We start from the raw sequence: 25,878 nt of genomic DNA on the forward strand, positions 1-25,878 counted from the left end.
GTTGGCGACGTGGCCACGTACTGAACAGCACAGAAGGGGCCTAACTTGTCGCTTAAATGGAAGGAAGGAACGTCCGAGACTCCACACGTGAGACCGCATGCCAGCTTACGGTCCAAGTTTGTCTAGTCAAGGACCGGTTGCCATTTGTTAAGAGTCACAGCCTAGCGAGAGCACTGAGCCGGGTCACCCATAAAGACAAGAATATGTTCACCTTATATCAGTTTCTCCAAATCCCAAGGTATATGTTGTCAGCGCAGTCTACAAATTACATCCCAGTACCAGAGGAACGTTCCCCTTGAAGCATTTACCGCTCTACTTTCTTTTGTTTCGCCGCTTTCCAATCGTACTGTAGTCTCCCTGCCGCATCCAGCTCCTCCTTAACCTCCATCACCATTGTTTTCACTCCGTCCGCCGACATTCTCGCCATGGCATATTCCCAGGCTCTCAGCGTCAAATGCTCGGGAGGAATATCATCTGACTGCAGAGAGTCTAGGGGAATGCCCACAACGATGCTCAGCTTGTCTTCGCCGCCAAGCCTCTCTTTTGTCTCGTCCTTGATAAAGCGAACGGGCATGCCTCTGATACCAGTCCAGTCCTGTATGAGGGTGCCCGTAAAGACGTCACGAATATGCTTCTTGACGATAGCAATGTGCAGAAGGACATCGAAAAGATTTCTCTGTCCGAAGAAATCGATTGCCTCTGAGGCGAGTGAGGTGGAGGAAGGCAGCTCGCGTGACGTTTCTCGGCGTCGTACGAATTCTAAGAATCTCTGGTACATGGGACGAGCATCCCTAGCCTTCACTCTGGACGTGTTGACGGCTTCACAACGGAGCAACGTTGCAGTGTTGAATAAACGCGACGAAGATAGCCAAACAAATATGTTCATTTCAGACGAAAAGCCTTGCTGCCAGCGGTCCATGGGTAGCGTGAAGAAGTCCAATATGTGCGACATCGACGAGGAGAGGTGAAGGGACACCGGCGGCGACGTCGGCAAAGGGTCCGCAAGCTGGTAGCCCTGGTCAGCGTAAAAGAAATCTGATGAGACTACGACGCACACCTTCAGGCCATGTCTGCCTAACGACAAGCCGGCAGGGCGGGCCAGAAGGCCCAGAATCATGCCCAGGTCGCCGTACGACAGGAAAAAGGCAGTGCGTTGCCAGTCATCGCTGTCATCACAGACTTGAATGTCCGCTTGGCAATAGCTATTCTTGTCTTGCATAGGAATTGCCAAGTTGCTCGTGCTGCCGTGGGTGATGATGTGCTGAGCGCCGAGGGCAGTTCGCAGCTTTTCCTCCCGGACCAGGCCGTCAAAGGGCTGGCAGACGACGAAATCAAGGTCTCCGAAATCCTTCTTGTCTGGAGCTTCGTGAGGGACTGCGACCAGTGCATACACGGTCTGGAGACGGGAGGTCAGAAGCTCCTTCAGTTCAGCGTACAGGCCGGGATCCATGCGGGGAAATATGGCATCAGGGAGCAGTGTCCTAAACGCGTTCCCACCCATGGCTGAGGTTATCTCTGCAGGAAGAGTGGCGGACTGGGCAAGAATGCGCTGTGGGCGGGGTGGCGCCTCATCCACGTGGCGATCACGTGCACTCTGGCCGGTCCATCTAAAGCGTTGCATTGTAACGTACCTGACCATCCGGTCCTGGCTTTCGCAGAACCAAGAAATCCGCCGCTCAGATCTTGCACGAGGTAAGCACAGGCCATGGCCAACAGAAGAGGCCTGCCCTTGCGCCCTATAACTTCCGAAGGTGCCGTAGCATCCTCCGCTCCTGTCCCCAGTGAGCTGCTCATCGGCCTTATAGAACTCGACTGCTGGACGCAGACAGTCCAGTCGCTGCCCAAGCTCGCAGAGCTCCATGAGCGGACTGCCGAGACCATCGGCCGCGTAAATCGCGGCATAGCTACGTGGCCTACCGATGATACGCTGCCAGCTGAAGGTTACGGCTATGTCAAGAGTAACTACAAGATGCTTGCCGCTGCTCTCAAAGAGCTCCAGAGCATCGGTCAAGAAGACATAAAGTCAGTATGACATCTTCCCCTTTATTTTGATCTGCGGCATCGATTAATATTTTCGTAGAGCTATCGAAGAGACGCTCGAACGCCTCGATATCCTCATAGCTCTCCGGAGAGCTTCCGAGACCGTGCCACCAGGTGCGACTGCAGCGGTATGAACGGTGGTAATACTCACTCCTTTCAGAGAAGCGGAATAAACGGCCCCGTGGCCAGTCTCCGTCAGGGACAGCGACGCCCGTCGCTGCTACTGTCAACCCCACACTCACGAGGGGTGTCTCTATTACGGTACCGCCTCGGAACTCGGTGGGGCCACCGACACACATACCATTCTCCCGAGAGCCCAAGGCACGAAGAGAAGCGCTTAGCAAGCAACTACCGCTGCGACCTGGCAGGAAAGTCGCTTTCCATCCGCCCTCGAATACGAGCAAAGCTGCCGACTCCACCGGTGGTGGAAAGGACGAAGAGTGGATTTTGGCTGTCGTAACGAAATCTATAAATCAAGACAAGAATCGGCAAGCCAAACAGGTTGGTTATCGTCGTTTTTGCTGATCGCTCTTTTTGTAGATACGAGGTACAAGATCCAGAACCTCAGGAAGATGGCTCACCAGGACAGTATGTGCTTTCCATATGCCACTTTTGCAACTTCACGCTTGTCGTTTGTGCAGGTGCTACAATACAACGTTACGTGGCATTATCCCGCTACCGGATATGACCGCACCACCAGATAGTGCAGCACATCTCAATGCATATCCTGAATTTCAGGCCGGCCAGACAGTTATGGCTCTCTATCCCGACACAAGCTGTTTCTATCGGGCAGAAGTTATAGAAAACCCGAAAGATATGGCTCGGGTGCGTCGCTATTCTTCGCCATTCATGTAGCTCGCTGAAAATGGTCGTGCCAGAATAATCCTGCTGCGAAAGATGTTCCTATGTACAAACTTAAATTCGAGGATGATGACGACCAAGAGCACTTGGTCGCGGCACAGTGGGTAGTAGAGTGGCCTGGTGTGTAAGCGGCTACTCGCAGGACTTCGATAGATGCTCCGTTGTACGACTAGCTGTAACAGCATCGAGTTTATCAGCCTCCAGGACAGTGTCCTTGTTAGCAATCTCCCCCTGTGACTATCGGACTAGATGCCATATATTATTTTACAATGACGCAGTACATTGGGACAACCGAAGACTCTGCACGCGAAGCTCTAGATTGTTCGTCGAAACTTCGAGCGCTTTCAAGGCGCTTGTCGACAATGTCAGGAAGGAACATGCAGTCATCTGCCTCACTGGGCGAGTAACTTCTCGCCTGTTCCAGGCCAGAGGCTCCTAAAGGTCCAAACATATAAAAGAGTGCAATAAGCGTGCTGCCCCGCACAGATCAAAGCGTCACAACCACTCAATAGCTCTTACTTCAACTGCACCTTCGTAAATATGTCGCTTACTCGCCAATTCTTTCGGGAAATGCGTCCCCTCTTCCGCATGCTGGAGGAACCCTTTGGTCGCTCACCCACATACACGAGCTTTCCACGTACACGACTCTTCGAAGACCCTGTCTTCACCAGCCCGGCTTTGCTCCGGCCAGCGATGGATGTGACAGAAGAGGGGAACCACTATATTGTGGAGGCCGAGCTCCCTGGCGTAAAGAAGGAGAACGTACAAGTTCGCATTGGTGACGGTGGCCGGAGCATTACCATCGAAGGCAAGGTTGTCGATCGCAGGGGAGTGGCTCCAGAAGGGCAGTCGGCCTCCTCAAAGGCGGGCCCGTCCGGAGGAGAGACCACCCAGGGTGCCGAAGGTATGTCCACGCCAGAGGACAAAGAGTCGAGCAAAACGCTGACGGAACGCTATGCAGGCACGAAGGCTGTGACAACAACGCCACCCGAGCCCAGAGAGATCTCGTCAGAGAGGGAGTTCGTCGGTTCGCGGACCTTCACTCGCACAGTCTGGCTGCCTCGTAGGGTGGATCCCAACCATGTTGGTGCGAAGCTGAATGACGGTGTGCTTACTGTCACCGTACCCAAGGCAGAGGACCCTGGAAGCGTCCAGATCGAAGTTCAATGAAGGACGGGATTATCGCAACAGGGCCCGGGAGCTGCAGTTCGTTAGCGCGCATTGAGATCATCGTGTAATATATTATTTGTACTGCATCTGGGCGAAGGATGCCTTTAAAATTTCTGCACATACCACAATAGATATTGTTATTTGAGCCGAACTCACATTATTTGTTTGTGTACTGAACGTGGTGGTCGCTGTGAAAAGGGGAGACGCTCCCACGCTCAGACCACTGGCAGACGCGCCTCATCATGAACTTGCGCTCGGGAAGAAGGAAAAGGAACATGGGGACCGCGAGACATCGCCTTTTCGAGCCCTCACGTCTACCGCCGCCCGGTCCAGCTCTCCAGCCTCTGCCCGTGCCTGGGTAACCTCTTGCGCCTCGTTGTCTCCCACGACGCCCACATCCGCCCACTACCGCGCCCGCGCTGGCACATACCTCGGCCGTCCGTGAACCGCGCACTATGGCCATGAGTCCAACCAGCATGTCAATCCACAGCGCACCACGCGTGGCGCATATCGACGACGAAATGGAGGTGGATCTGGATGTAGAGGACGATTTCGAGACAGAAGCCGAGGAGGAGATTGACCAGCTGGACTCGGACACCACGGAGGACGAGGTGCCCGCTGGAAACAGCAGAGCGCGCCAGCGGCGACCTGTGCAACGAGAACGCGTCCCAGGCCAAACACTCATACCTATGGATCGTCTGGAGACAATACTGGACTCAGAAGGTGTGTCGCGGCGTTCAGCATTCTCCTTCTGCGTTATCCGTTGACCCAGTATCCCATAGGGGTGGGTAGCCATATGTCAAAAGAAGCCATGTTCATGCTTGCCGCTGCCACAGTATGTCAAGCACCCAAACTGCAAGTACAGCTCTAAACACTTGTGACCCCGTGCAGGAAGCGATCGTCAGACGGTTGGCTGAGGCTGGACACCGTCAGGCTGCCCATGACAGACGTTCAATTATCAACTATCGTGATTTAGGTTCGTTGTTATCTGTAGTCTCGTTGACACTTGCTCACATCTACCCTCAGCCTACGCCACGCTCCAGTATCGAGAGCTCGAGTTCCTACAGGGTATGTATCGTGGCCTCTGTACCCTGCTGCGTTTCATTTATCCCCCATGCAGACACCATCCCACAGCCGGTTCCCCTGGCTGATGCCTTGGAACGGCGTGCCGCAAAAGAGAAGGAGCTCTTGGAGCCTGCAGTGTCTACTGCGCCATCGCCGCTTCCCGGCTTCACCCCGCTACCTACGCCATTACCGTCTATTTTACCTAACGTTTCAAATCCTACCACCACAAAACAACGCAAGGGGCGTTCAGTAAACGGCACCAGTGAGACGAACGCAAATGCACACACAGCTCCTTCCCATCGTCCGACTCCGACTGCTGACGATGTTGGCAGACGTCAAAGTAACCGCGGAATAAAATCACGCCGACGACAAGACACCCTCAGTAGTGATATCGAGACGCATGAGGACTCTTCGTCAGCCACGAAGTCGCAGAACGGAAACTCAAAGGCCCGTGGGCCCCGCGAACGTTCCTCGAGATCACGACTCGCTGACGATGTTCTCGCCAGCGCAAGTGGGCGGACTCCGCATGCCAGGCCCGTCAACGGTCAAGATAGCGTAAGTGCCATGACAAACAGCGCCGCTGTCAGTGGCAAATCACTGCAAGGCACTGATACATTCAGCTCCTCGTATCCGGGAGGAACGTACCTCCCGCCGGAGTACTTGCCTGTGCATAATGGCGGCAGCCAAGAAGACCGATGGTCGTCTACATCATCAGCGCACTCTGCACATATGCCGCATGGACAGATTATGGGACCCGGGATACCGTTCGGAAGGAACGGGCTGACGGGGAATCCGGGTCGGACGATTTACTCGCAGCAGAGGCAGCCGAACCGATGAACGGCAGAGCTTTATATGGCGTGTAAAGAGGACTATGTTTGTTGTCGGCTCAGCGTGTGTGGGTGTTATTCTACGGATGAGTTTGCTAATGCATACCGTGCGACGCCCTCTGGCATATCTTATCTCATCTAAGCGCCGTATCGCGCCGTCCTCTTCATATCGTTCAATGAGCCTATCATCGTTGGCCCTCGCCGTCTTGTCCGACGCGCTCACAATATGTCGTCTCCTTCCAAGCTATCGGGTTCTACTGTGGACGAATACCCTAAGCTCAGTTCGCTACCCATCATTGATATCTCGCCGTATCTCTTCCCAGGCAATCACGGCAAGCGCATGTCGACCGCTGCGGCCCTTCACTCCGCATGTCTGGAATATGGGTTCTTCTACTTGGACATATCAAAATATGTTGACCCCAAAGAGCCTGAAGAGCTAACACGGTTAGCTCGAGAGTTCTTTGCCCTACCAGAGGAAGAAAAGTACAAGATAGCTCTGAGGAATGAGGACGGCGCTCGAGGTGCACTCTACCCATCCGCGAAGTGAACCTGGCTTGACGCTTGGCACTAGGATATGCCCGTCTGAAGGAGAACGTCACCAATGGGCTAGCCGATAATCACGAAGGCGTCGACTTCTATCGTCCAGTCGAATTTCCTGACAGGACCAAGCCGCTGTGGGGAACGAATCAATGGCCCAGTATCCCGGGCTTCCGAGAGAAGTACGAAGCCTGGGTTGAGAAGATGAAAAAGCTGGGTCTAGCTGTCATGGAAGCGTGCGTCGCTACTTTCTACCTGTCGAGATCTGTTGACACTGTTTGAATCTTAGGATGGCTACTGGTCTGGGCATGACTCCCGAGGAGTGGGAGGATTTGAAGTCCCAAGTATCAAACAGTTTCTGGGTCATGCGCATGATAGGTATCTTGCTTTCACTCTATCCGCACAGAACACCTCCACTCAGCTCGTCGACAGGGTATCCGCCCTTGCCCAATGATTATCAAGGTTTCTCATGTGGCGCACACAAGTAAGGGCATCGTCGCCTGTAACGTTGGCTGAATTAGCTCATTATCACTTCCCTGACAGAGACTATGGATGCTTAACGTGCGCTCTTCGCTCTTATAATGTGTGGGAATGTGATTCATTCAGCTCTCAGGTTCCTCTACGCGGACCCTACTCCTGGCGCCCTCGAAGTCTTCTTGGAGCGTCCAGGTCACCTAGTACAGACTGCACCCGATATCCCGCCAAGCGAGAACGTCGAACAGTTTGGTGTCTGGATTAAGGCCGATCCCATCCCGGGCTGCGTGGTGTGCAACATTGGAGAAAGTACGTCTGTATACAAGACATGAGTCATATTCTATTGTTGATCATGGAGTACTTTAGTGTGGGAAATCTGGACGAACGGACTCTACAAGAGCACGCTTCACCGTGTCGTACATCGCAGTTCTAACTACCGGTAAGCAGCGTTACCTCTCAACTGGATCGCGCACTGACTTCCATCTAGCGTTTCGTACGTATCCTGTGCTACATATTATTCCTCTTATCTGACTTTATCAGGATTCCATTCTTCTTTGAGCCTAATTTCGACGCGTTCATCAAGGCGCTGCCTGCGGCATTACGTTTACAAGACGGAGAGCCCAAGAAGCCTGGCAAGCGGGCAATCGAGGAAAGGAAATATGAGCCGGTCGTGTATGGACAATTCCTTCTCAGTAAGGTCGCGAATAACTTCGATACGAACGGAGTGAAGAGCAGATACACGTGACGGACATTTCGGGCAGGATATATACTAGTATGTGCTCTTACTGTTCCGATTATACTTATCTAGAGGGGGACGGAAGTATTCGCGCACACTATGGGATGGATCTTCGACCTGTTGTAATATAGACCGTGTATTAGAACATATTGCAAGATTAGTACGCTGTGATACCGACTCATTTGTTTCATAGGATCCAGATCTGATACAGAGAGATTGCGACGACGTTGAGGGATTGAGGCACACGATGATTTGTCTGGCTATTTAAACGATTGTGGTTGAGTTCGATAGTAATACTGAAGGGAACGTAGCATCTCTGCTAGCCAACCCACGTTGAGAGGTTGTGTGGTTGTCACAGCTTGCTCTGTCCAGGCTTAGGCTCGTGGCTAACGCTTGTATGCCAGACACCCGTCTTCAATATCCCAGTATCCAGCATCCCTAGCCACTCGAGTACAGTGGCTACGACATCATCCTGGAGCTAGAAATCAAAGTTTAGACTATGCCGGCTAACACGTCGAGCATGACGTACTCCAGTAAAGTTATGATCGGCCTCCTCTACCAGGCAAAGGTTGTGCGTACCAGGACTTCTTGCACCCAGAGCGCGAGCATAAATGTATGCATCATATCTGGTCAATATGCTATGAGTCATAACGTAAAGTGTAGACTCATTGACACCTACGGGGGTACAGTCTGGTCTCGGAGACCGTGCATGGTTAACACGTCTGTCTGCTGGGGGAAATGGTCCCAGACCAAAGAGGTATCGAAATTCGCGAACTCTTCCATATCGGCTTTGGTGACCCTACAAAATATTCCAAGGATAGTTCGCCCAGTGTGGAGGCAACTTACTTCTGGGAGAAAGGCTGCCGAGCTACGGTAGCATCGCGAATGAACCAACCCTTGGTGTCGAGTTCATGCTGTTTGTCCATGATGGTCTCTGTGAATGTCTATTAGCATTGTTTTCGCAAAATCAGCACGAGACCAACGATGAATTAGCTGTGGGTGCTGTGTTAGATATCTATATTTCTATGCTAACCACGGCTACATACGCACTGGCATTCTGTACCGTCCAGACACATTCACGAAACCTCTGACGCCAGCAGCCTCCTTGGCTGTGCACATCCAGCGGAGCGCTGCGACAACTCCTCTTGAATGACCGATGAGCAAATCGATTACGTATCCGAGCTCCGAGGTCAAGTATGCTACGACTGCTTTAAGGTCTTCTACGTCGTTGTCGAAGGCACCCATACGCCATGGGCCTGGCGACTCAAAATTGCCTCTATGCGAAGGGTCATGAGCTGAGAAGTACGCGTGCACGTGGGCCCTCAAACGTACCGGAAATCGAAGCGGAACGAGTCTATGGGAAGCCGAAGGGCGAGGCGTTTGAGGAAGAGATAATCTTTGTGTCTTTATGTTCGTCAGCAGATAGTGGCTGACTCTGCGAGGAGCACAGACCCTATAGTCCCATGCAGCAACTATTGCGTGGACGTAAGCGTACAGTGATCCCCGCGGTTAAACGCCACGCACCAGAGCAAGTCTCCGTCCTTTGGTCGGTTCCTCCGGGTTGAGCTGCTCAAGTACACCTGTCAGTGGGCTCTCGGAGTCCTTTGGATGCGCGACACGGTGCTTTGTTGTCCTCTTCGTGGTAACAGAGTACGCCATTTTCTAAGTCTCTAGGGGACAAGTCGAGTATGAGCAGTCACCTACGGATGGCCTGGAGACCGGGATCGCAGAGGCAGTGAGGTCGCAATTGTGAGAGAGCGGTTCTATCGAAAGGCATTCGAGACCGTCCGCTCATATATTGCGCTCGAAACCCACGCCGACACCGGGTCCCCGGCCTCGGGAGTCGGGGAAGGTCGAAATAGAAGTGGACAATCATGTGCGACAGAGCTTGAGAGCGTGGGAAAATGGCTGCGGCTGCGTGACACAGCAACCGATAAACATTGCTCAGGCAGTGGGTCGCACTGCAACCTCAATAACACAACTTATTATTACAGCAATATGTCGTAGGTCAGGAGGTCTGTAACATAGCGAGCGTGATTCCTAAATGAGCGTGTCCGTGGTATAGGTATGCTGTCATCGAAGTTCTGACGAGAATGCACGGAGGTACTGTCCGAAGCAGCTTCAGCTTATTTTCGGTCGAGTTCCTCGGCATCACTGCGAGCATCTGTCTCGATGTCCTGGTCGATATTGATCGTGATGGCCTGCGCAGGCATAGCAGATCCACCAATGGTCTGCCGCATTGGGCGCGTGGTGTAGCCCGACGTGTGCTGACGCGGCTCCCCTTTCATGTTCATGAATGTTTCAGACGAGCGAAGCGCAATACGGATGGTGATTGCGTTGAAAGTGATTCCCTGCAGCAGATGAGCCTGAGAAAGAGCGCACGATCGGGATGTGTTCCACCTACCACGACGGGTGTGAGGGCCTCAAGGAGAATGTATTGCGCATTGCGCCCGGAAGCATACAAAGCGAGTACGATGAGCTCCGCTATCAGCTGAAGGGCAGCGGACTCAATGAGGATGCGCAAATAGGGCAAGAGACTTCTGTTGTCTAAACGATATTTTGCCGAAAACCGTTCAGTGCTCCAGATGCGATAGGCCATGAGACCTGTCGTTAGCACAGATTGTACGAAGGATATTGCATAGAACGCAGATATCCAAGATTTGAGCTTGTGGTCGAATATGTTTGACGTTCCATGTTCCTCAGTAAACGTGCCGCAGACGGTATAGCCAGATACTGGATGAAAGTTAGCAATAGCTCGTGTAAAGATGATGAAGCAATAGTAGCTTACTCGTGCCACCTATGAGTAACACTACGAGGGGGAATAAGATCCTACAATCCTGGTTCCAGAGAATCCATGCCCGATATATCTAAAATAGAGTCGATTGCATGTAAGGTAAAGGCTCGAGATTCCGCACGTACAGCAATTGCATCTCCAAGAATCTCCTGCGTAGCGTACAAGGTATCCTTGGTGACATGATCCCATGACGAGAGGACACTGAACCAAGCTGAAGGCCCTCCGGGGTAATCACGATGGATGACATAGCCTTGTATCAAACGATAGCAGTTGAGAGCTTGCAAGTCGGTCAGATCGAGAGATGACATGACCGATAAAGCTGGGACCTACAAAGATGGACCGTGGCGATTGCCCACATGACGACGCCAACACCAAACATGATCTACCCGACTGCCGTCAGTTGCGTACGAAGGACTGCATACATGTATGAAACGTACACGACTGTGAGTACTCTGGTGCCGGTGCAAGGCCAAGTTAATATACACCGACGCTAGTGTGAGCGCGAGTAAAAACCCGTATAGGACTGCCTGCGCCATATACACATTGAGAAACTTCGTTCACCACACAATCGAAGATCCAGACGACTGACCTCCATCCAAATGGAGACAATAAAAACCTGATCGAGGGGCATTTGGGCAGCCATGGTGGCGAGACTACGTTCGAGGGATAAGTAGGTGCGATCGTCCAGTCTTCCTTCGCTTACCTGAGAGTGAGAATGCCACGAAGGACGAGGCCCGAGATAATAAGACTATAGAAAAGGAGTGGGCCCGCCAGGCGCAGGGGTTCTCGACGGTGAAGAGTGAGAGAGACAAAAATGTACCCCTGTGACCCCGTCGCTCTAAGTACCCGTGTTGGGGGGGCAACACCAGCATGATCCGAGGGGTTGGCTCGTCGAGCGGCTCATAAGAACAATGACAGGCCAAAAGAGCAAATATTAGTTTGGACGCGCAACCGAGATTGGATGAGGACGGCGGAATGTGAGGTTTTGTTACGAGCGATTTGCGTAACAGCCGCTCTCAAAGTTGGCCGAATGATGCAAGAAAAAGATGAATGAACGACGGCCTTAGTAACCCTGACGTGCCGACGGCATTATCTTGACAGCGCGATATTGAGTGGCGACACAAATTAGACATGAGCTCCAGGGTCCAGCCCATCGTCCAGTGTTAGCAGGCCTGAAGAGGCGAGATAAGTTGTAAATGACTTGCCCCGACGGACGTCGTTGCTGTGCTCGGAGCGGTAGCCTACTGCACCGCCCCGTCAACTCTTAGGGTGGCAGGCTCAGACTCCACCGCGTATCAGTTGCCCAGCGCCACTCGGCGCTATTAACCGCCCTTCGCCTCGTTCCAACCAATCAAAAATTGATAGACGGCCAGCGGACTTTCGGCACACCTCAGTAGACGCATCCCGCCGCGAGTGTGACTAACGTTAGCGGAACGCTGGCCTTCGCTCATCCTTGTCAGTGTTGTGTGGTCCCGTAACTGCTACTATGCCAGTGTCGAGAGATGTCTGCAATGTCGTGCTTTGAGTGCTCCTGGCACTAACTGTAAGGCAAGAATGTATATATATATATATATATATATGCAGGCTGGAAACGCAATTTTGTTTTTATATTTATATTTAATCTAGACATCATGTATTCTGCAGCTAGGCTCCCCGCGCGCTTTCTGGCATTTGCGTCCCTCTTCGCAAGTTTACGGTGCAGACTCAGTCTTCTCCTTTCCAGTATGACCTTAAATATTACTGTCCAAAACAAATCCGCACAGCTCGTTGCGTGTTTGTCCAGTCTCGTACCTCCACTACCTCTCCTGGTGTGTAAGAGCTTACAATAATGCAAATTTACCACAGCTTTATAGTCCTGCGTGTGCAGTGTCAGTTCCAAATGCTGAGCTTGTACTTGTTGCTCGCCTCTATGCAGTGAAGGTCGTTTGCGCGGTCTTATCCGCCGTGCCTGACACATTGATACCCGATATCATCCCGCCCTGCAGAAAGCGTCTATCACCGGTTGACTAACTGCAAGTACCAGTACTTCGAGCAGCTTTTGAAAGATTTTTGATTCCGAATCCACATCCACTGCAGCAGTCAATCAACAGTGGTAAGTGGCTCGTAGCACAGTAAACTGTTGTCTACGAGAGCAGGAGGCCGCCATGAACTCTGCTAGGAGCATAAGTCTAATGGTTCGGGCATTAACCAAAGATAGCAAGTGCTTTGTGGCGTTTGATGCGCCCGATGCGCGCGGCGAACTTATCTAGAATGCTCAAGCACTTTCGACAGGCGAGAGCTATCATTGATATACTTATGCTAGTTATAGCATTAGTTGTAATGAGCCGGGTGCGTACATGATCTAGATATCATGAAACCAGATAATTTCGGAGTCTTGGATGTTAGATCTTGATTTTCATGGTCATCCGACCAACGAGTCGTGTCCGGTGGGTCCCACGATTGTTGATTGTGCTACGCTATGATTTGACTTATCACCCGATGTTATGTAATTTTCATATTGCAGAAACGTTCCAAACCTAAGTATCAGCCCCCCCCCCCTGGACCGGCCGGTAACCCAGCCCGAGTAGTTGAGTCATAACGACGCTAACAGCAGTTGCAAGAAGAATACAAGTCCAAAAAGGTCTGCTAAATTAGTAGGGATATGGTCCGAGAAGTGAGCATAATCTAGCAAACTTGAACTCACAATATCAGATGCTAGCGACTCTAGCATATGTCCCAAAATTGGAGGCTGAAACTTACAGGGAGTACATTAAGCATTCGGCTCTATTGAATAGTAAAAATTAATGGCAGAATCTTCGGAAACCATAGCCGTCTGCGGTATCAGTGCCAAAGGCTCTTGAAGCAAGAGGAAGTGCCCGAATTGTTGAGGCTAATGCCAAACATGCATCTCTATCTGTTTGCTGGTATATCTCTGCTAACTTCAGACGGATCAGTTAACGAGAGGGCTATACATAAATGCGATCTCGAACGGACTGCTGGTTGAGGGCAATGAAGGAATCGAGAGGATTTCTGCCGGGAGGAAGATTACTTGATGCATCCACTCTAGATGAAAAAGATGTTGGCATGAGATGCAGTTGCTTTAATGCGAGGGACATGTGCAGCACGAGGCCAAATACACGGCTGTAATAGCAATTTTGCATCCACGTAGAAAGCTGATCGTGAGAACTCTTACATTGACTGTGGGAACTTTTCCCAAAGCGGCCGAGCTCGGAGTGACGCATCCGCGGCTGAAGTGCAACATTGCGCAGGACGACGATGGAGGCTCTCTTCTACAACGTATGCCCCTGGCTTCCACATCAGGTTCCTGAGACTTAACTTACGCAGCGCATGGCGCGGCTTAGGCGGACACTGGATTCCTCGAGGGAATCGTGAGGGGCTATAAGGCCGGCCTGCTCGCCCAGAACCAGTACAACAACCTGACCCAGTGCGAGACGATCGAAGGTGCGTTGCAGATAGGCACTCACGCATACAACGGAGTATCATAGTGATCTTTGGTTTGCCACGTAGATTTCAGAACGCAGCTGTCGGCCACTGACTACGGAAACTTCCTCGCCAATGAGTCTCTGCCAATCTCGACTTCTACAATTGCGGACAAGGCGACTCAGGTCCTCGTAGACCAGTTCAATTATCTCCGAAGCAACGCAGTCGAGCCTCTTGCTACCTTTCTAGACTACATCACGTACGTGCGAATCCTGTATTCCCTGTCCAGAGCGTAACGGTGCGCGCAGTTATGGCTACATGATCGACAACGTCATCTTACTCATCACTGGAACGCTCCACGAACGCGATACGCACGAGCTCATCGAACGATGCCACCCGCTGGGCGTGTTCGACTCTATGCCCGCGTTGTGTGTTGCCTCAAACGTCGAGGAGCTTTATCACACCGTTCTCGTCGAGACGCCTCTCGGTACGTATCCCAATAGACGTACATCACTCTAGGCCTCATCTCCTACCTTTACGCAGCACGTTTCTTTCGCGACAGCATTACGGCCTCCGAACTCGACGATTTGAACATCGAAATAATCCGGAATACGCTTTATAAGTCCTACCTCGAAGACTTCCATACCTTTTGCCAGAAGATCGGAGGCTCGACCGCGGAGATCATGTCTCGTATCCTTGCATTTGAGTCCGACCGCCGCGCAATCAACATCACCATTAACTCCTTCGGTACCGAGCTCTCGAAGGAGCAACGTGCACGCCTCTTCCCGTCCATCGGACGGCTCTTCCCTGAGGGCAACAATCAGCTTGCACGTGCAGATGACATCGAGCAAGTGCGCGTGGCGTGTGAGCCGATCGCAGAATACCGCGCATTCTTCGACTCGTCAGCTTCGGGTGGTGCACCTAGCACCGCGAACGGGAGCACCGCGCACCTTCTTGGCGATCTCGATGGCGGCGGCGTCGGCACAGAGCTTGAGGACCGCTTTTTCCTGTACGAGGTGCACCTCAACAAGCAAGCGTTTCTACAACAGTTCCAATACGCCGTATTTTACGCGTACATCAAGCTCAAGGAGCAGGAGATTCGCAGCTTAACATGGATTGCGGAGTGCATTGCCCAGGATGCCAGGGACAGGATACAAGACTTCATTACGATTTTCTAAGCAGGGAGCTCCTGAACTGCGTACTTAATGGGCTTTCCCACATTTCCACTTCTGTTTTCTCCGAGTATCTCTTACGCCAAGAATGTACCACTTTCGGATTACCCTTTTCCGTGGGATACAAATACGACCGAACTAGCAAGATACTCATGCCGTTAGCTGCTGGTGCTCTAGACCGGCTTATCCGGTTGGCCCATTAGGTGCCCATGAGCTCTATTAATGAACTGCGATACTTGAACTCCCTGGAATTTTGCAACCTGGAGACTACACACTTGCTACACACACATATAATTACAACGATACTGAACTTACATGGAAACATTACACTAATTTAGGAGTTGAGTAACCGCACAAGAAAGAGCAGGAGAACCACCGCAACACATCATCATCATACCTCAGCAAGCAAGTCACCGGTCTGCATCTGGCGCGTATCCGCGTGCTTCTGTTCCATCATGCGCGCAGCCTCCTCATGCGAGAGCCGGCGCGGCGGCTCATCGTCGTTGGATTTGATCTGAGCCTGGTCAAGTTGCTGCCGTGCGGACTCCACCCCAGGTGTCGACGGTCCGGGGGAGGCATCCTCTGAGCTCTCCTCCGCAGACGCTTCACCGAGATTGGACTTGGCATCCTCGAAGCACTCCTCGCCCTCCCGCGAGTCCTCCGCGATAGCTGCAGACGGTCGCTCTTCGGCCTTGGGCGTCGTGGCTTCGCTCTCCGCCTTCTTGTCTTGCGCAGGCTGTGCAGGCTTCCCAGCATCTGTGGCCGCGACCGTTGCGTTTGCCCCTTTCGTGAATTTCTCGATCTCGCCGGGCTGTAATCCCATGTCCCGCCGCTCACCCTTCAGCCAAGCTGCCTTCCGCTCGTCGCGTCCGATCATCCACGGGCCAGCGCTGCTGAATGCACAACGACCCATCTCGGCGACACCACCTGCGCCGTGATCGGGCTCGACGTTTGTGCAATCCTCGCAGGTACACGTACCGCCGAGGGTCTCCGGCAAGTTCTCAGCGTCGACGAGCTCGAGGAGAGCTTTTTGGTAATTAGAGCCAAGGACAGAGACTTTTTCTACAGTCTCCTTTGCGAGCCAGGGGCGCATGACGGCCCAGATGACTGTGAAGGACGAGGGTGCGTTCACAATTGCGAGCTGGGACATACTTTTTGGCAAGTGTATCAGAAAAAATGCGCATACATCCAAGTGGACACGACTCACGCCTCAGGGAAGTAGTCTTGCGAGATTTGGAAGGCGTCTCTTGCAAGGTTCTTCATTTGCCAGAATTGACCTGTACTACAGAGCGTACATTTGGCAAACAGGTTGTCAATATGGTAGTTGTGCACTTACCTGAAGCCCTTCAAATCGACAATCACGAATGTCCCATCTATAGGCTTGCCAGCCGCGACCGTGGCGGCAGGAAGAACCTCTCGTGTGAGCGAGTCGGCATTGGCCAGGAATGCTTGCCAAAAGCGTTCAGGCGATATACCCTTGTACAGCTCGGTAGTATTTATGCGACCAAAATGATGAATGTTGAGTGGACGTCCTCTCTTGTCCGTCTATAAAGAAAAGTAGGTCAGAGTCAAGCAAAATATATGTGACACGATGCTTACTTTGTGAAAGAACAGTGGCCAAAACTGGAAGACGTGGTTGCGCTCAGGATACTACGAAAGCGAGATTTAAGCAAGTCTTCAAACCAATATATATGGGCAAAGAGCGTACGTCAAATGGGTCTGTTCGTCTGTAAAGCTCGTCTATACCAACGCCTTCTACGCTTTTCCTCCACTCGTAGCAGTTCTTCCACATTGTCTTGGCATTCTTTAGGTTGTACTGCCGCGCGCGCAAGAATCGTCTAATGGGCAGTCAGCCGGTCGCGTACCGGCTATCGAAAGACGCGCGCCACTTACAGTAAGGTGTGGTCATCGGTACCTATGGAGTCTCCTTCGTGCAGAAGGTCTTCCTTTGTCAACTCCTCTCGGAATTGCTTCACGAGTGCTCCCTGGTCCTTGGGGGGCATGGTAAGGCACTGGTTCCCGGTCGTCAACGGAAAGGGTGGGGCAGTGCGCGTCGCGGATACTTACCTAGCTTACGTGTACCGAGATAAGTGCGCTTTGCGGGAGAAATTGCAAGGATGGGCGCGAGCCAAGGGTCAAATAGGCGAGCAAACTTTACAGGATATTCGCCGATACTGAGCAGTGTTGGGAGCAGGAGAGAGCGAGACCGGCGGCTGGCGGCGGAGACTTGTAGGCATTACAATAGCGCTTAGCTGTAACATTGACGGGACTGGATCGAACAGCCCGCCTCGGCGTTGTTGATGCGTCATCGTACCGCCGGTGTCAGCGGCGTTTGGCTCGCCCCGTGCCGGCCGTGCCCGTCGTACGCGAACTCCACCACGTAAGACCCTAACCCCAGTTGCTCCAGGTTGCTCCCGTCGTCAGCCGGCTAGCTGCCCCCTCGTCTTTACAACCCGTCCGCAACAGCAACGGCGGCAGCAACAACAGCACTGACCATGGTCTACATTGCCGGCCTCAATGTCTACGAAATACTGTGCAGGAGCCCTGTCTCTCACGCCCAGGGTGTAGAGTCCGTCGTCTGGCTTACCACCTTCGCCGGCGTATACCGCGGCTTCCGCAACCACGCAAAGGGCCATCGGCACAGGCTGCACGCCAAGCACGGACTCCCCCAGACGAACTTGGACACGGGCATTCCTCAAGCTCCTGGAGCAAACATTGGCGTGAAGCCGCCTACTCCTTTCCTCGTCAAGTTCTTGTCTCCGGTCGTTCACGCAGCCATCATCGTTACGCCTACTGTGTACCTCGTCAGCACGGCATGGGGCAGTATGGAGCAGCCTGAGTGGTTCAGCAACTGGGCATTACCCGACCTTGACCTTGAAGTCGGCCCGTTCGCTACATTGAGAACACTCGCCTGTGTAGCGAACTATGGTCTCCTATACATTCTTAAGCGCACTAGGCAGCAAATACACGCGGCTGTACGTCCTCATATACCTTACTCTTGTTCTCGCTCTCATCCTGCAATGCAGTCTACGCCTGAGAAGCCTTCCATCCCACAGGAGGGTCCATACAGCTTTGTCCGCCATCCCATGGCCGCGTAAGTCCTGCACAACCTCTCCACACTTCTGTCACACTCACGGAGCACGCAGGGCAACGCTCTTGGGCCAGGTAACATATGCCCTCATGTGGTGGAACACCATTCCACTAGCAGCAGCAGCAACTACTGCCGTATACCTTACTTTCCAGTTACCTCACGAGGTGAGTCGCTGCATAAAAGATTAACAAACTACGCTCACAATGTGCCGTAGGAACATGTGAAAGAAACTGACCTCCTAACTGGCACACAATACTCGGAGTACAAAAAGCGAGTGACCTCGCGACTTATCCCTTACGTCTGGTAGTTACTATAGCGTCACGATGGCAAGCTCGGAGAGTTAAGCTTGTATATTTTGTACACGAGAACGGCAGAATAAAAAATACTATACTACGTATTCATACAGAGGCCTTTGCGGGACACATGTTGGACGGCAGAGAAAGATCACGAATATGCAGAACGCTGCGAAAGAGTAGGAAATACGAAGAGAATGAAGAGAGAAGCGAGACACACAGCGGGCTATGCCATATCCGAGGCGCCCCGTCGACACAACCACCTACACGCCATGGACACGCTAGCCCCCTGCGGTCCCACGAGGGAGAATTACTATGCGATCGCAATCCAGAAGAATGAGCCGATCTTGGCGGCGACGCCGCATGCAAACATTGCTGCGGCGCCGTACATGAGTGGCGGTACGACAATGACAATGCGCTTTGTCCTTGCTACTGTCTCGGCGCGGCTCTTCTTGTACTCGACGAACCGCAGTGCGGCGGCGCGGAGCGAGGACGGGTCAGGGTGTGCGGGCGAAAGGGGGAAGAAGCGCATGGTGCAGCGCATGAGCCAGTGCTTGATCTGAAGGCAGACCATTGCACCCAATAGCGAGATAATAAGGCTCGAGTAACACAATGTAGGGACCCAGACGTCGCGGATTGTGGTCACAAACGTCTCCCGTATCTCCTGTTGTGTCCCGAGATCAAGTTGCAGGCTGCTGATATCATAACCCTGACGGGACATTTCTCCGAGCATTACATGCAGCTGGCCATTGACCTGCTGCAAAAGGCGCGCCATTTCTTTCGAGTTGACTCTCGGCTGGAGCGGGTTCGCTGTAAAGCTGGTGATGAACAGCGTGACGAGGAGTGCGAGGACGCCGGACTGGATATAAAATCAGCGATCACCGTATCGGGCCTTGCAGAACACGCACAAAGACCAGCCAACTACTCGACTCTCTCTGAAAGCGTGAGAAGGTGCGTGCATCTTCGTCGTCCTCGTCGTCAAGCTCAGCCAATGGAGGCATATCGTCATCTTTGATCTTCATGGCACTTCGTCTCTTGGACCGCGAAGGGGGATTCCCACCACCCGTGGAAGTTGTCGAGCGGTGCATAGAACAGTTATCATATATCAGAACGTTCTTTTTCTGTCATAACCAGCTATCAGTAGTCCAAATGTATAGCATGCACCGCAGAACTTACAGCCTTTGGTATTCTTGCTTCGGCATATTGTTGTGCCCGTTGACGAAAGTCGGTGGATGGTAAAGCTGACATGCCCGAGCTGGTAATCAATGGCGACACTGTTACTGCGAACGATGCTCCTGGGCCGTACTTGACTGAAATTGTTTGCCTCGAGGAATCAGCGCTGCAGACACATGGGGGTTAGCTTAGAAGCTCTGGAGCGCTTTTGGCGACAGCGGCTGTGCGGGTTGAGATCCCGCCGACGCACGTTGATGCAGCCAATCAAGGCCTCGAGTGGCAACACTGAACGGCGGGCGTCGACGACGTTTGCGGGCGTTGACTTGGTGGTGGTCGTACCAGACAAGATGGGGTTGTGGCGCACTACTTGTCCGAGACTCAATAGGCACAGTCTCCCACGATCTACCAAGTGACGCCAAGTGAAGAGCCCAGGGCACAAGCACCAGCGATTGACAAGGCTGTACCGTTCTATTGAACTTCGAGGTACGACAATACTTGGCAGCACGGAAACGTTCTGCAGATAGGGCCACGACTCACCGGAACTGGAACAAGAGAACAGCGTGGTATTACCTACCAGCGGCAGATCGGCTCGACGGCTATACTGCCAGAGGGCAACATCGTTTCGAACGGGATGAAGAGGTGTGTCATGAAGCACTGCCAATATATACACATCCTTGCAGTGACACGTATCAACTAACTGGAATGCGCCATCGTGGACATGAAGACTTCAGCGGTAGATAGAAGGGCAACACGGCTGACTAGAGGAAGAAATCACGATAGTACTGAAGCACAAGTGTAGAGACAAGGATGCGTCGTGTCTACTTCTTTCTAACATCTTTGATTTTAACCCTCTCCTGCCCGACAATAATACCCTGGTGCGAAGGCGTGCTTTCAGCAAGCGATGGCGCATGAAACACGGAGAACGCACCTTGCCCTTGTATGGTTCTGGTGGCCTGTGTTTCCTGACGGAAGACGTGAACAAGCCCAGGACTTGCTTGTTCGTGCAGGTCGCGAGAATTTTGGTTGGCGAGACGACCTCGATCTTGATGTGGTCTGGGATTGGGACGTACACCGGATGCGAGAAACCCAGCTTCATGTTCAGCCTCTTCCCAGTCCACCCCGGCCGTTCTCCCATAGGATCATCCTCCAGTGCGGCACGATAACCGACGCCGACGAGGTACATCGGAGTCGTGAAACCGTCCGTCATGCCAATAATGGCATGCGAGATGAGCGTCCGCGTCCGTCCCCATATTGACCGCTGCGTCTTGTTGGTGAGGTCTTCTACCGAGACCATGAGGGCCTGCGACTCGTCGAAGTCAAGCTTCACGAAGGTTGGGAAGGGTACGCTGGTTGAACCGAGGGGTCCGCTGACCGCGACTCCGGTAGGTGTCCGTTCAACCGTGACATTGTCGGGTATTTTGATAGGCTGCTTCCCAATGTTGGAGATGAAGTTAGCGGGCCTGCATACTGTCGTGCTAAAGCTGCGAAAGGCTGTGTTTAGGCCTGGCCGAAGCAACATTGGGATGTGCGAGGCAGCGAATTGAAGGTCGCCTGTAGGCATTCGACGCACGTGGAAACCACGTGACTACATCCGGAGCCAGCCGAGCGGAGGCGAAATACCCTTCAACTATCCTATTATAGCGTGTGTACAAGAAGGAAGGGCTAGCGTCGGCAGACATGAACATGCAGTAATGTGATTCGTATTGTTCGCATGAGAGCCCCTAAACATTCTCCGGGACTTACACTGCACCAGTGATGAAAAGCTAGGGGAATGAATGGTACTACCAGAGTCAATGGCTTGGCGGAGCTGGTGACTAGTCCCGTCAACTTGAAGGTCCCGCAGATGATGGACAACATATCGCAGTGATGATCACAACAAACTATCGCAACATCTATATTACATTATACGATAAGTATGTCATGACAAAGATGCGCCAATGAAGTTCGGCCCAACACAAACACCCTTGGTGGTGCGGATCCTGTGGACACTCCTGGTACCAGGATTAATCCAAGCAGCCTCATGCGACTCAAGAGTAGTAAAACCGGGCTGAATGGTCTCGAAAATCTTCTTCTTCGGGTTGAGTTGAGACAACGGTTGAGCATCTAGAGAAGGCGTGGTAAATACTGCATAGGCCGTGAAAGAGGGCACAACGTACTTTCGAAGTCAGAGCCCTCGAAGTAGACGCGGTCTCCGGGCTGCGAGCCCACGGGTGGTTCAACAAGTTCTATACCTGCCTCCTTGCCATCTTTGTGTGTTGCCTGAAGTAGAACAATACAGGTGAGAGTGCGATTTAAGACATGATGCACGTCGTCAACGTACACAAAGAACCATGGCGAAACTCTTCACGCCACGCATGTTCGCAGGCTTCAAGTTGCACTTCAGAATTACGTTAAATGTGGTACTAATGCACACCACACCAAGAACCTTACCACACCGACGAGGTACTTGTCTCGCATTTGCTCTATAGGAATGTAGTTGACCAGACCAGAAACGACCGTACGAGGGCCAGTCTCCTCGCCGAAGTCAATTTGCTTCTCAGGATATTAGCATATGCCAGGTACTATTGGTGGGACAACGCACCTCGACGTAGAGACCATCAGCGTCCGGATGCTTCATGACTGCCAGTACATCGTATCAGCGTTCATGCAGGGATTCGCACTAGATAGCGAGCTTACTATCAACGATGTGCCCAACCCGCAGGTCAATCATGGAAGGAACGGGCTCGCCCGCATCCTCAGCAGCCTTCGGCGCATTTCCGCCCTTCTTACCGCTTTCCTGGGCAGGCTTCTTCTCCTTCTTCTCTTTTGGCGCAGCAGCATCCGCATCCTTGTTCACACTCTCGTCAACAGTCTGTGCAGCCTCCTTCTTCTTGCTCTTCTTTTCAGCAGGGGCAGCTGCAGAGCTGGACTCGGCCTGGTCGGCTGCTTTTGGAACTTTCTTCTTCTCCTTCGGGGGGTCGGCCTTGCGCTCGATGCTAGGTGCATTCTCAAGGTCGAACGGAACGAGGGAGAAGGCAGGCGCAAATGGGGTAGCGGCTTCCCTCACTAAAGGGCGATTTTGGATGTGGTCAAAGTAGCGCGTAACGGCAGGGTGCGAGTAGTATTGTGTCGGCTGAAGTTGAGCCTGAAATACAAGCACAGCTACTGTTGAAGCACCAGCAGTATGAGATAAGAGGAAACTCACAAGGAGAGGATGAAGGGCGCCGTAGAGAGCGACGTCTGCGGCGGTAAAGTAATTGCTCACGATATAGGTATTCGGAGTCAGCTGGGCATCGAGGTCCTATCCTGACGTCTATCATCCGCGGAGGGAGATCGCGAGTACAGAATATGCTCACTCTAAGACCGTCTGCTTTGACAGCATCTCCAGCAGCGACCTTCTCAATCCACTCGGAGACCTCCGTCTTATCCTTCTCGGATTTACCATGGTGCGCGTCGGCGACGCTGCTGACAAGCTCTTTCAGCGGACTGTGGAGCCTCGCAATCGACGCGGCGACAGACATTGTCCTGTTTAGATACGAGTATGGCTGTAGAGGAGGATGGGTGTAACGGCAGAATTTGGGAGTTGCGCGGAGCAATCGATTGAGAAAAGTCATTGACTCTTTATGGGCGCCTACACAACTCTGGCTCATACCCTCCGCGCACGTGATATCAGTTCAAGGCTTAGGCTAGCCGCTAGATTATGCAGCCCGGGCGAATTCAAGAAGGCTCAAGCACTAGGGAGACAGACACAAACGAATCTTATTCTTCATCGGTGATGATATTTTTATGATTTACAACGCGCAGGAAGGTATTCTGTGATGCTATCTGCGCTCAGTGCACCTGCAATGAAGAGGCAGTAGAAAAGACGAAGTGGGGGGCAGACAACGCTCTGCACGACATTTCATGGACGTGTGGTGCTTCAATGCGCGTCGCGTCGCGTCAAATAGCGATAAATAGATTCGGCTTACGTGATAGATGGACCATGTCTGCCGTGTCCAGCTTGGGACGCAGACTCGCCCTCGAGTCTCTGGCAGCCTCAGCGTAGTCTTCAGGTCCGAGCGGGACAGAATTACAGTAATATGCGCCTGAAGCGGGAAAGATGGATAGACAATTAGAATCGGGTCAGCGGAGCAATTCTGCAACACCGACTGCGGGGCACTCGCCATACCATCGCCCCTCGTTTCTGCGGCCACCGTTTTCACGAAGACTAGTTGTGGCCTTGCTGTAGAATATCAGGTAATTAGTATAATTGAGCTGACCTTTGTACGCGCTGGGAGATGATGGCCGCTTTGGACTCAAGTCTCGCACATTCGCTGACATTTGATGGGTGCTTCCTTCACCCTGAAAAGATGCAGCATCATATATATATCGTTAAACCACTGGCACATCCGATGCACGAAACAGAGGGATATCGCAGATATCAAGAACACAGCGTCTTCCTGAACCAACCTGCGGTCTGGTCAAGCGCCACCTTGTACGCTTCGACGACTTCGGGCACCTTCGGATTCGGACGCGTTGCAAAACCATGGACTGTGCCTGGTGGTTCGATGCGAGATAAAGATGCAGCCGAGACAGATTTTTCGGTGCGTATAGGGCGATAAGCACGACGTTAGGGCCAAATCGACAAGGGAAAGGGAAAAAATCGCACCAGGATAGTCCTTGAACTCGAATTCCACGGCTCCTTCCGTTCCCTTTTGTGACTCAAAGTACTTCTCTGCTTCTTTGCGGATGGCCGGCGTAAACGAGGAGTCCGCTGGCCGTGCGTGACGAAGACTGAGCGCAATTTCATGATTCCGACGGAGAAGCACTACCTTCAGCACAAGCAAACGCCGTGGGAACGCGAACCTCTCTAATCTGATCCGCATTATTGATCGTCGGGTGGCAGACGACGAGCGAGTCGACGGCGCCAGCGGCGCCGAGCCGTATGCACAGCGCGCCGCCGAAGCAATACCCGACCGCGCCGATCTTGTCATACTTTCTTTCGTCACGAAGTCTGCGAATAAACTGGATCGAGAGCGAGTAAGCAGAGTGGGACTGGCGCTACGGGGATGGCACGTACCGCAGCGGCGCGCGGGTCGACAACGGCCGGACGGATGGCGTACAGCCGGAAAGCGCGAGACAGGCCGAGCATGAGCATCCACATCTTGCGCATGAAGGTCATCTGGTCGTTGGGGTTGCCGGTGTCGGGCAGAAGGGGCTCCAGCTCTTCTGCAGTAAACGGAGGTCTTCCTGTGCTGTCCTCTTCAGCCTCACTCCATGTGCCCGGCGCAGCTCAGATGGACACAAACCTTGGAAGAGGTCGGGGACCCAGACGTCACAGCCTATGCGCTGTGCGAGCTCATCGGCGATTATCCTTGGGTTCTTGAGCGCGAGGCCGAAGATGTCAGTGAGCAAGACGACAGCGCACGAAGGAATGGTTTCTGAACCGTCCTGGGGTTCGGGTGCCGGTGCAAAGTACGCGCCATCGACAATCTGACCATTGGGCTCGCCCTCGATGACATAACCCTTGTAGCAGTGCTCACTGTGACACATGGCGAGTCCGAAGAGAGCTGGGAAGCTGGGCCCCAGGTTTACAGGACTGGAGGACGGTCAGCGGGAGACTGGATGCATTGGGCTGCCCCAAAGAGATCAAGCAGGCATGGCCCAGCCTGAGCGTGGGGCTTGGGGACAAGACGATGTTGAGAGCCGCGCAGAGAGCAGGGGTTCCATTTGTTCGCCGTTTGACATCGACGCCGTCTAGCCGACGTTCAGGTCGCTGACGACCGAATGGAGCTGACACAACGGGCAAAACCCGCATCCAGTTCCGCGCGAGGTGCGACTGGACATCATCTCCAGTACCGCATCCAGTACCACATCCAGTACCGCATCCAGTCGCGCAATCAGTCGTGGGAATTACTGTCATGATTGGCTGAACCCCTCCAGAAAGGCAGTGTCAAGTACTAAAAATAGAAGTGATGTGCTGCCCCAGTGCCCGACGCTGTCCACCCTTGTGTCAGTGGAAATAATTGCTGCGGTGCCTAAATATTTATTCATAAATAACACATTTTTGGTTCTCGTGAAACTTGTGTCAAGGCTACAGATTTGATAGCGTCACAAGCCACAAATCTAATCGCGTCGCCCTTGCATGGGACCATGTGATGCATGCGCCCAGCGCTCAGCGCGCAGTGAGCAGCGCGGCGATTTCCGGGGCCACATCCTCGGCGAGCAAAGAGCTATGGCGAGGAAGGGTTGGGTGTTTCCCCGTTC

The 25,878-nt window shown here is 52.8% G+C and overlaps 13 protein-coding genes across 13 annotated transcripts; 6 read left to right on the forward strand and 7 right to left on the reverse strand.

The window, feature by feature from the left end:
* Nucleotides 1–97: 97 nt before the first annotated feature.
* PHACADRAFT_149901 (uncharacterized protein) lies at nt 98–1,530 on the reverse strand. The gene is made up of 2 exons (XM_007399231.1): nt 1,058–1,530; nt 98–1,006 (listed from the first exon to the last, which is right to left on the reverse strand). Exons 1-2 carry the CDS (start codon nt 1,499–1,501, stop codon nt 305–307), a joined length of 1,146 nt encoding a protein of 381 aa, XP_007399293.1. The 5' UTR covers nt 1,502–1,530; the 3' UTR covers nt 98–304.
* Nucleotides 1,531–1,639: 109 nt separating this feature from the next.
* PHACADRAFT_127078 (uncharacterized protein) lies at nt 1,640–3,187 on the forward strand. The gene is made up of 7 exons (XM_007399232.1): nt 1,640–1,751; nt 1,806–2,022; nt 2,081–2,154; nt 2,201–2,480; nt 2,581–2,628; nt 2,682–2,865; nt 2,919–3,187. Exons 1-7 carry the CDS (start codon nt 1,706–1,708, stop codon nt 3,027–3,029), a joined length of 960 nt encoding a protein of 319 aa, XP_007399294.1. The 5' UTR covers nt 1,640–1,705; the 3' UTR covers nt 3,030–3,187.
* A 204-nt stretch (nt 3,188–3,391) lies between these two features.
* On the forward strand, nt 3,392–4,227 carry PHACADRAFT_261631 (uncharacterized protein). Its single transcript, XM_007399233.1, has 2 exons — nt 3,392–3,805; nt 3,863–4,227. Exons 1-2 carry the CDS (start codon nt 3,442–3,444, stop codon nt 4,069–4,071), a joined length of 573 nt encoding a protein of 190 aa, XP_007399295.1. The 5' UTR covers nt 3,392–3,441; the 3' UTR covers nt 4,072–4,227.
* A 320-nt stretch (nt 4,228–4,547) lies between these two features.
* On the forward strand, nt 4,548–5,695 carry PHACADRAFT_198993 (uncharacterized protein; the record flags this gene model as incomplete). Its single annotated transcript, XM_007399234.1, has 6 exons — nt 4,548–4,794; nt 4,854–4,906; nt 4,963–5,047; nt 5,098–5,139; nt 5,192–5,587; nt 5,643–5,695. 6 exons carry the CDS (start codon nt 4,548–4,550, stop codon nt 5,693–5,695), a joined length of 876 nt encoding a protein of 291 aa, XP_007399296.1.
* A 545-nt stretch (nt 5,696–6,240) lies between these two features.
* On the forward strand, nt 6,241–9,441 carry PHACADRAFT_261638 (uncharacterized protein). The gene is made up of 18 exons (XM_007399235.1): nt 6,241–6,484; nt 6,535–6,736; nt 6,790–6,878; nt 6,933–6,984; nt 7,044–7,061; nt 7,114–7,283; nt 7,341–7,413; nt 7,462–7,467; nt 7,515–7,825; nt 7,887–7,970; nt 8,043–8,188; nt 8,240–8,336; nt 8,390–8,509; nt 8,557–8,703; nt 8,761–8,986; nt 9,043–9,114; nt 9,163–9,182; nt 9,235–9,441. The coding sequence occupies exons 1-9, from the start codon at nt 6,304–6,306 to the stop codon at nt 7,717–7,719; spliced, it is 996 nt and encodes a 331-aa protein (XP_007399297.1). The 5' UTR covers nt 6,241–6,303; the 3' UTR covers nt 7,720–7,825; nt 7,887–7,970; nt 8,043–8,188; nt 8,240–8,336; nt 8,390–8,509; nt 8,557–8,703; nt 8,761–8,986; nt 9,043–9,114; nt 9,163–9,182; nt 9,235–9,441.
* Nucleotides 9,442–9,765: 324 nt separating this feature from the next.
* Nucleotides 9,766–11,248, reverse strand: PHACADRAFT_261647 (uncharacterized protein). The gene is made up of 8 exons (XM_007399236.1): nt 11,208–11,248; nt 11,094–11,157; nt 10,942–11,031; nt 10,835–10,886; nt 10,630–10,781; nt 10,499–10,577; nt 10,115–10,443; nt 9,766–10,061 (listed from the first exon to the last, which is right to left on the reverse strand). Exons 2-8 carry the CDS (start codon nt 11,145–11,147, stop codon nt 9,837–9,839), a joined length of 981 nt encoding a protein of 326 aa, XP_007399298.1. The 5' UTR covers nt 11,148–11,157; nt 11,208–11,248; the 3' UTR covers nt 9,766–9,836.
* A 2,510-nt stretch (nt 11,249–13,758) lies between these two features.
* On the forward strand, nt 13,759–15,221 carry PHACADRAFT_261648 (uncharacterized protein; the record flags this gene model as incomplete). The annotated part of the gene is made up of 5 exons (XM_007399237.1): nt 13,759–13,780; nt 13,846–13,945; nt 14,012–14,183; nt 14,233–14,411; nt 14,468–15,221. Coding segments are annotated over 5 exons (1,108 nt in total), but the record flags the coding sequence as incomplete, so codon positions are not given.
* Nucleotides 15,222–15,345: 124 nt separating this feature from the next.
* Nucleotides 15,346–17,278, reverse strand: PHACADRAFT_261650 (uncharacterized protein). The gene is made up of 7 exons (XM_007399238.1): nt 17,164–17,278; nt 16,990–17,108; nt 16,805–16,934; nt 16,696–16,746; nt 16,433–16,641; nt 16,304–16,378; nt 15,346–16,247 (listed from the first exon to the last, which is right to left on the reverse strand). The coding sequence occupies exons 2-7, from the start codon at nt 17,097–17,099 to the stop codon at nt 15,488–15,490; spliced, it is 1,335 nt and encodes a 444-aa protein (XP_007399300.1). The 5' UTR covers nt 17,100–17,108; nt 17,164–17,278; the 3' UTR covers nt 15,346–15,487.
* Nucleotides 17,279–17,591: 313 nt separating this feature from the next.
* Nucleotides 17,592–18,494, forward strand: PHACADRAFT_164835 (uncharacterized protein; the record flags this gene model as incomplete). Its single annotated transcript, XM_007399239.1, has 4 exons — nt 17,592–18,071; nt 18,123–18,190; nt 18,243–18,351; nt 18,402–18,494. The coding sequence occupies 4 exons, from the start codon at nt 17,592–17,594 to the stop codon at nt 18,492–18,494; spliced, it is 750 nt and encodes a 249-aa protein (XP_007399301.1).
* Nucleotides 18,495–18,793: 299 nt separating this feature from the next.
* PHACADRAFT_102604 (uncharacterized protein) lies at nt 18,794–19,481 on the reverse strand (the record flags this gene model as incomplete). Its single annotated transcript, XM_007399240.1, has 2 exons — nt 18,794–19,339; nt 19,389–19,481. 2 exons carry the CDS (start codon nt 19,479–19,481, stop codon nt 18,794–18,796), a joined length of 639 nt encoding a protein of 212 aa, XP_007399302.1.
* A 679-nt stretch (nt 19,482–20,160) lies between these two features.
* PHACADRAFT_261652 (uncharacterized protein) lies at nt 20,161–21,181 on the reverse strand. Its single transcript, XM_007399241.1, has one exon. The coding sequence runs from the start codon at nt 21,170–21,172 to the stop codon at nt 20,381–20,383; it is 792 nt and encodes a 263-aa protein (XP_007399303.1). The 5' UTR covers nt 21,173–21,181; the 3' UTR covers nt 20,161–20,380.
* Nucleotides 21,182–21,499: 318 nt separating this feature from the next.
* Nucleotides 21,500–23,231, reverse strand: PHACADRAFT_149923 (uncharacterized protein). Its single transcript, XM_007399242.1, has 8 exons — nt 22,989–23,231; nt 22,838–22,933; nt 22,330–22,777; nt 22,235–22,272; nt 22,084–22,185; nt 21,974–22,030; nt 21,810–21,912; nt 21,500–21,756 (listed from the first exon to the last, which is right to left on the reverse strand). The coding sequence occupies exons 1-8, from the start codon at nt 23,151–23,153 to the stop codon at nt 21,572–21,574; spliced, it is 1,194 nt and encodes a 397-aa protein (XP_007399304.1). The 5' UTR covers nt 23,154–23,231; the 3' UTR covers nt 21,500–21,571.
* Nucleotides 23,232–23,961: 730 nt separating this feature from the next.
* On the reverse strand, nt 23,962–25,330 carry PHACADRAFT_261654 (uncharacterized protein). Its single transcript, XM_007399243.1, has 5 exons — nt 24,921–25,330; nt 24,692–24,861; nt 24,444–24,636; nt 24,281–24,385; nt 23,962–24,168 (listed from the first exon to the last, which is right to left on the reverse strand). Exons 1-5 carry the CDS (start codon nt 25,162–25,164, stop codon nt 24,053–24,055), a joined length of 828 nt encoding a protein of 275 aa, XP_007399305.1. The 5' UTR covers nt 25,165–25,330; the 3' UTR covers nt 23,962–24,052.
* Nucleotides 25,331–25,878: the final 548 nt, after the last annotated feature.

The sequence above is a fragment of the Phanerochaete carnosa genome (assembly GCF_000300595.1).
Source record: "Phanerochaete carnosa HHB-10118-sp unplaced genomic scaffold PHACAscaffold_9, whole genome shotgun sequence".
Taxonomy (NCBI): domain Eukaryota; kingdom Fungi; phylum Basidiomycota; class Agaricomycetes; order Polyporales; family Phanerochaetaceae; genus Phanerochaete; species Phanerochaete carnosa.

What these genes read in the sequence shown, in the direction of transcription:
- PHACADRAFT_127078 (XM_007399232.1), top strand. Translation starts at nt 1,706, where the DNA reads ATGGCCAACAGAAGAGGCCTGCCCTTGCGCCCTATAACTTCCGAAG. An exon ending in GCGCCCTATAACTTCCGAAG is followed by an intron (nt 1,752 to 1,805) that starts GTGCCGTAGCAT and finishes TCGGCCTTATAG; the next exon opens with AACTCGACTGCTGGACGCAG. An exon ending in ATCGGTCAAGAAGACATAAA is followed by an intron (nt 2,023 to 2,080) that starts GTCAGTATGACA and finishes ATATTTTCGTAG; the next exon opens with AGCTATCGAAGAGACGCTCG.
- PHACADRAFT_261652 (XM_007399241.1), bottom strand. Translation starts at nt 21,172, where the DNA reads ATGTTGCTTCGGCCAGGCCTAAACACAGCCTTTCGCAGCTTTAGCACG.
- PHACADRAFT_149901 (XM_007399231.1), bottom strand. Translation starts at nt 1,501, where the DNA reads ATGGGTGGGAACGCGTTTAGGACACTGCTCCCTGATGCCATATTTCCC. An exon ending in TAGGCAGACATGGCCTGAAG is followed by an intron (nt 1,007 to 1,057) that starts GTGTGCGTCGTA and finishes CAGGGCTACCAG; the next exon opens with CTTGCGGACCCTTTGCCGAC.
- PHACADRAFT_261654 (XM_007399243.1), bottom strand. Translation starts at nt 25,164, where the DNA reads ATGTGTCACAGTGAGCACTGCTACAAGGGTTATGTCATCGAGGGCGAG. An exon ending in TCGACCCGCGCGCCGCTGCG is followed by an intron (nt 24,637 to 24,691) that starts GTACGTGCCATC and finishes CTCTCGATCCAG; the next exon opens with TTTATTCGCAGACTTCGTGA. An exon ending in GGCGTTTGCTTGTGCTGAAG is followed by an intron (nt 24,386 to 24,443) that starts GTAGTGCTTCTC and finishes ACGCACGGCCAG; the next exon opens with CGGACTCCTCGTTTACGCCG.
- PHACADRAFT_149923 (XM_007399242.1), bottom strand. Translation starts at nt 23,153, where the DNA reads ATGTCTGTCGCCGCGTCGATTGCGAGGCTCCACAGTCCGCTGAAAGAG. An exon ending in TCAAAGCAGACGGTCTTAGA is followed by an intron (nt 22,934 to 22,988) that starts GTGAGCATATTC and finishes ACGTCAGGATAG; the next exon opens with GACCTCGATGCCCAGCTGAC. An exon ending in GGTTGGGCACATCGTTGATA is followed by an intron (nt 22,273 to 22,329) that starts GTAAGCTCGCTA and finishes ATGTACTGGCAG; the next exon opens with TCATGAAGCATCCGGACGCT.
- PHACADRAFT_261650 (XM_007399238.1), bottom strand. Translation starts at nt 17,099, where the DNA reads ATGCCCCCCAAGGACCAGGGAGCACTCGTGAAGCAATTCCGAGAGGAG. An exon ending in ACCGATGACCACACCTTACT is followed by an intron (nt 16,935 to 16,989) that starts GTAAGTGGCGCG and finishes ACTGCCCATTAG; the next exon opens with ACGATTCTTGCGCGCGCGGC. An exon ending in GACGAACAGACCCATTTGAC is followed by an intron (nt 16,747 to 16,804) that starts GTACGCTCTTTG and finishes TCGCTTTCGTAG; the next exon opens with TATCCTGAGCGCAACCACGT.
- PHACADRAFT_261631 (XM_007399233.1), top strand. Translation starts at nt 3,442, where the DNA reads ATGTCGCTTACTCGCCAATTCTTTCGGGAAATGCGTCCCCTCTTCCGC. An exon ending in GACCACCCAGGGTGCCGAAG is followed by an intron (nt 3,806 to 3,862) that starts GTATGTCCACGC and finishes AACGCTATGCAG; the next exon opens with GCACGAAGGCTGTGACAACA.
- PHACADRAFT_261647 (XM_007399236.1), bottom strand. Translation starts at nt 11,147, where the DNA reads ATGGCTGCCCAAATGCCCCTCGATCAGGTTTTTATTGTCTCCATTTGG. An exon ending in TTGTCTCCATTTGGATGGAG is followed by an intron (nt 11,032 to 11,093) that starts GTCAGTCGTCTG and finishes TATATGGCGCAG; the next exon opens with GCAGTCCTATACGGGTTTTT. An exon ending in ACCAGAGTACTCACAGTCGT is followed by an intron (nt 10,887 to 10,941) that starts GTACGTTTCATA and finishes GCAGTCGGGTAG; the next exon opens with ATCATGTTTGGTGTTGGCGT.
- PHACADRAFT_261638 (XM_007399235.1), top strand. Translation starts at nt 6,304, where the DNA reads ATGTCGACCGCTGCGGCCCTTCACTCCGCATGTCTGGAATATGGGTTC. An exon ending in CTGGGTCATGCGCATGATAG is followed by an intron (nt 6,879 to 6,932) that starts GTATCTTGCTTT and finishes GCTCGTCGACAG; the next exon opens with GGTATCCGCCCTTGCCCAAT. An exon ending in GGTGTGCAACATTGGAGAAA is followed by an intron (nt 7,284 to 7,340) that starts GTACGTCTGTAT and finishes GGAGTACTTTAG; the next exon opens with TGTGGGAAATCTGGACGAAC.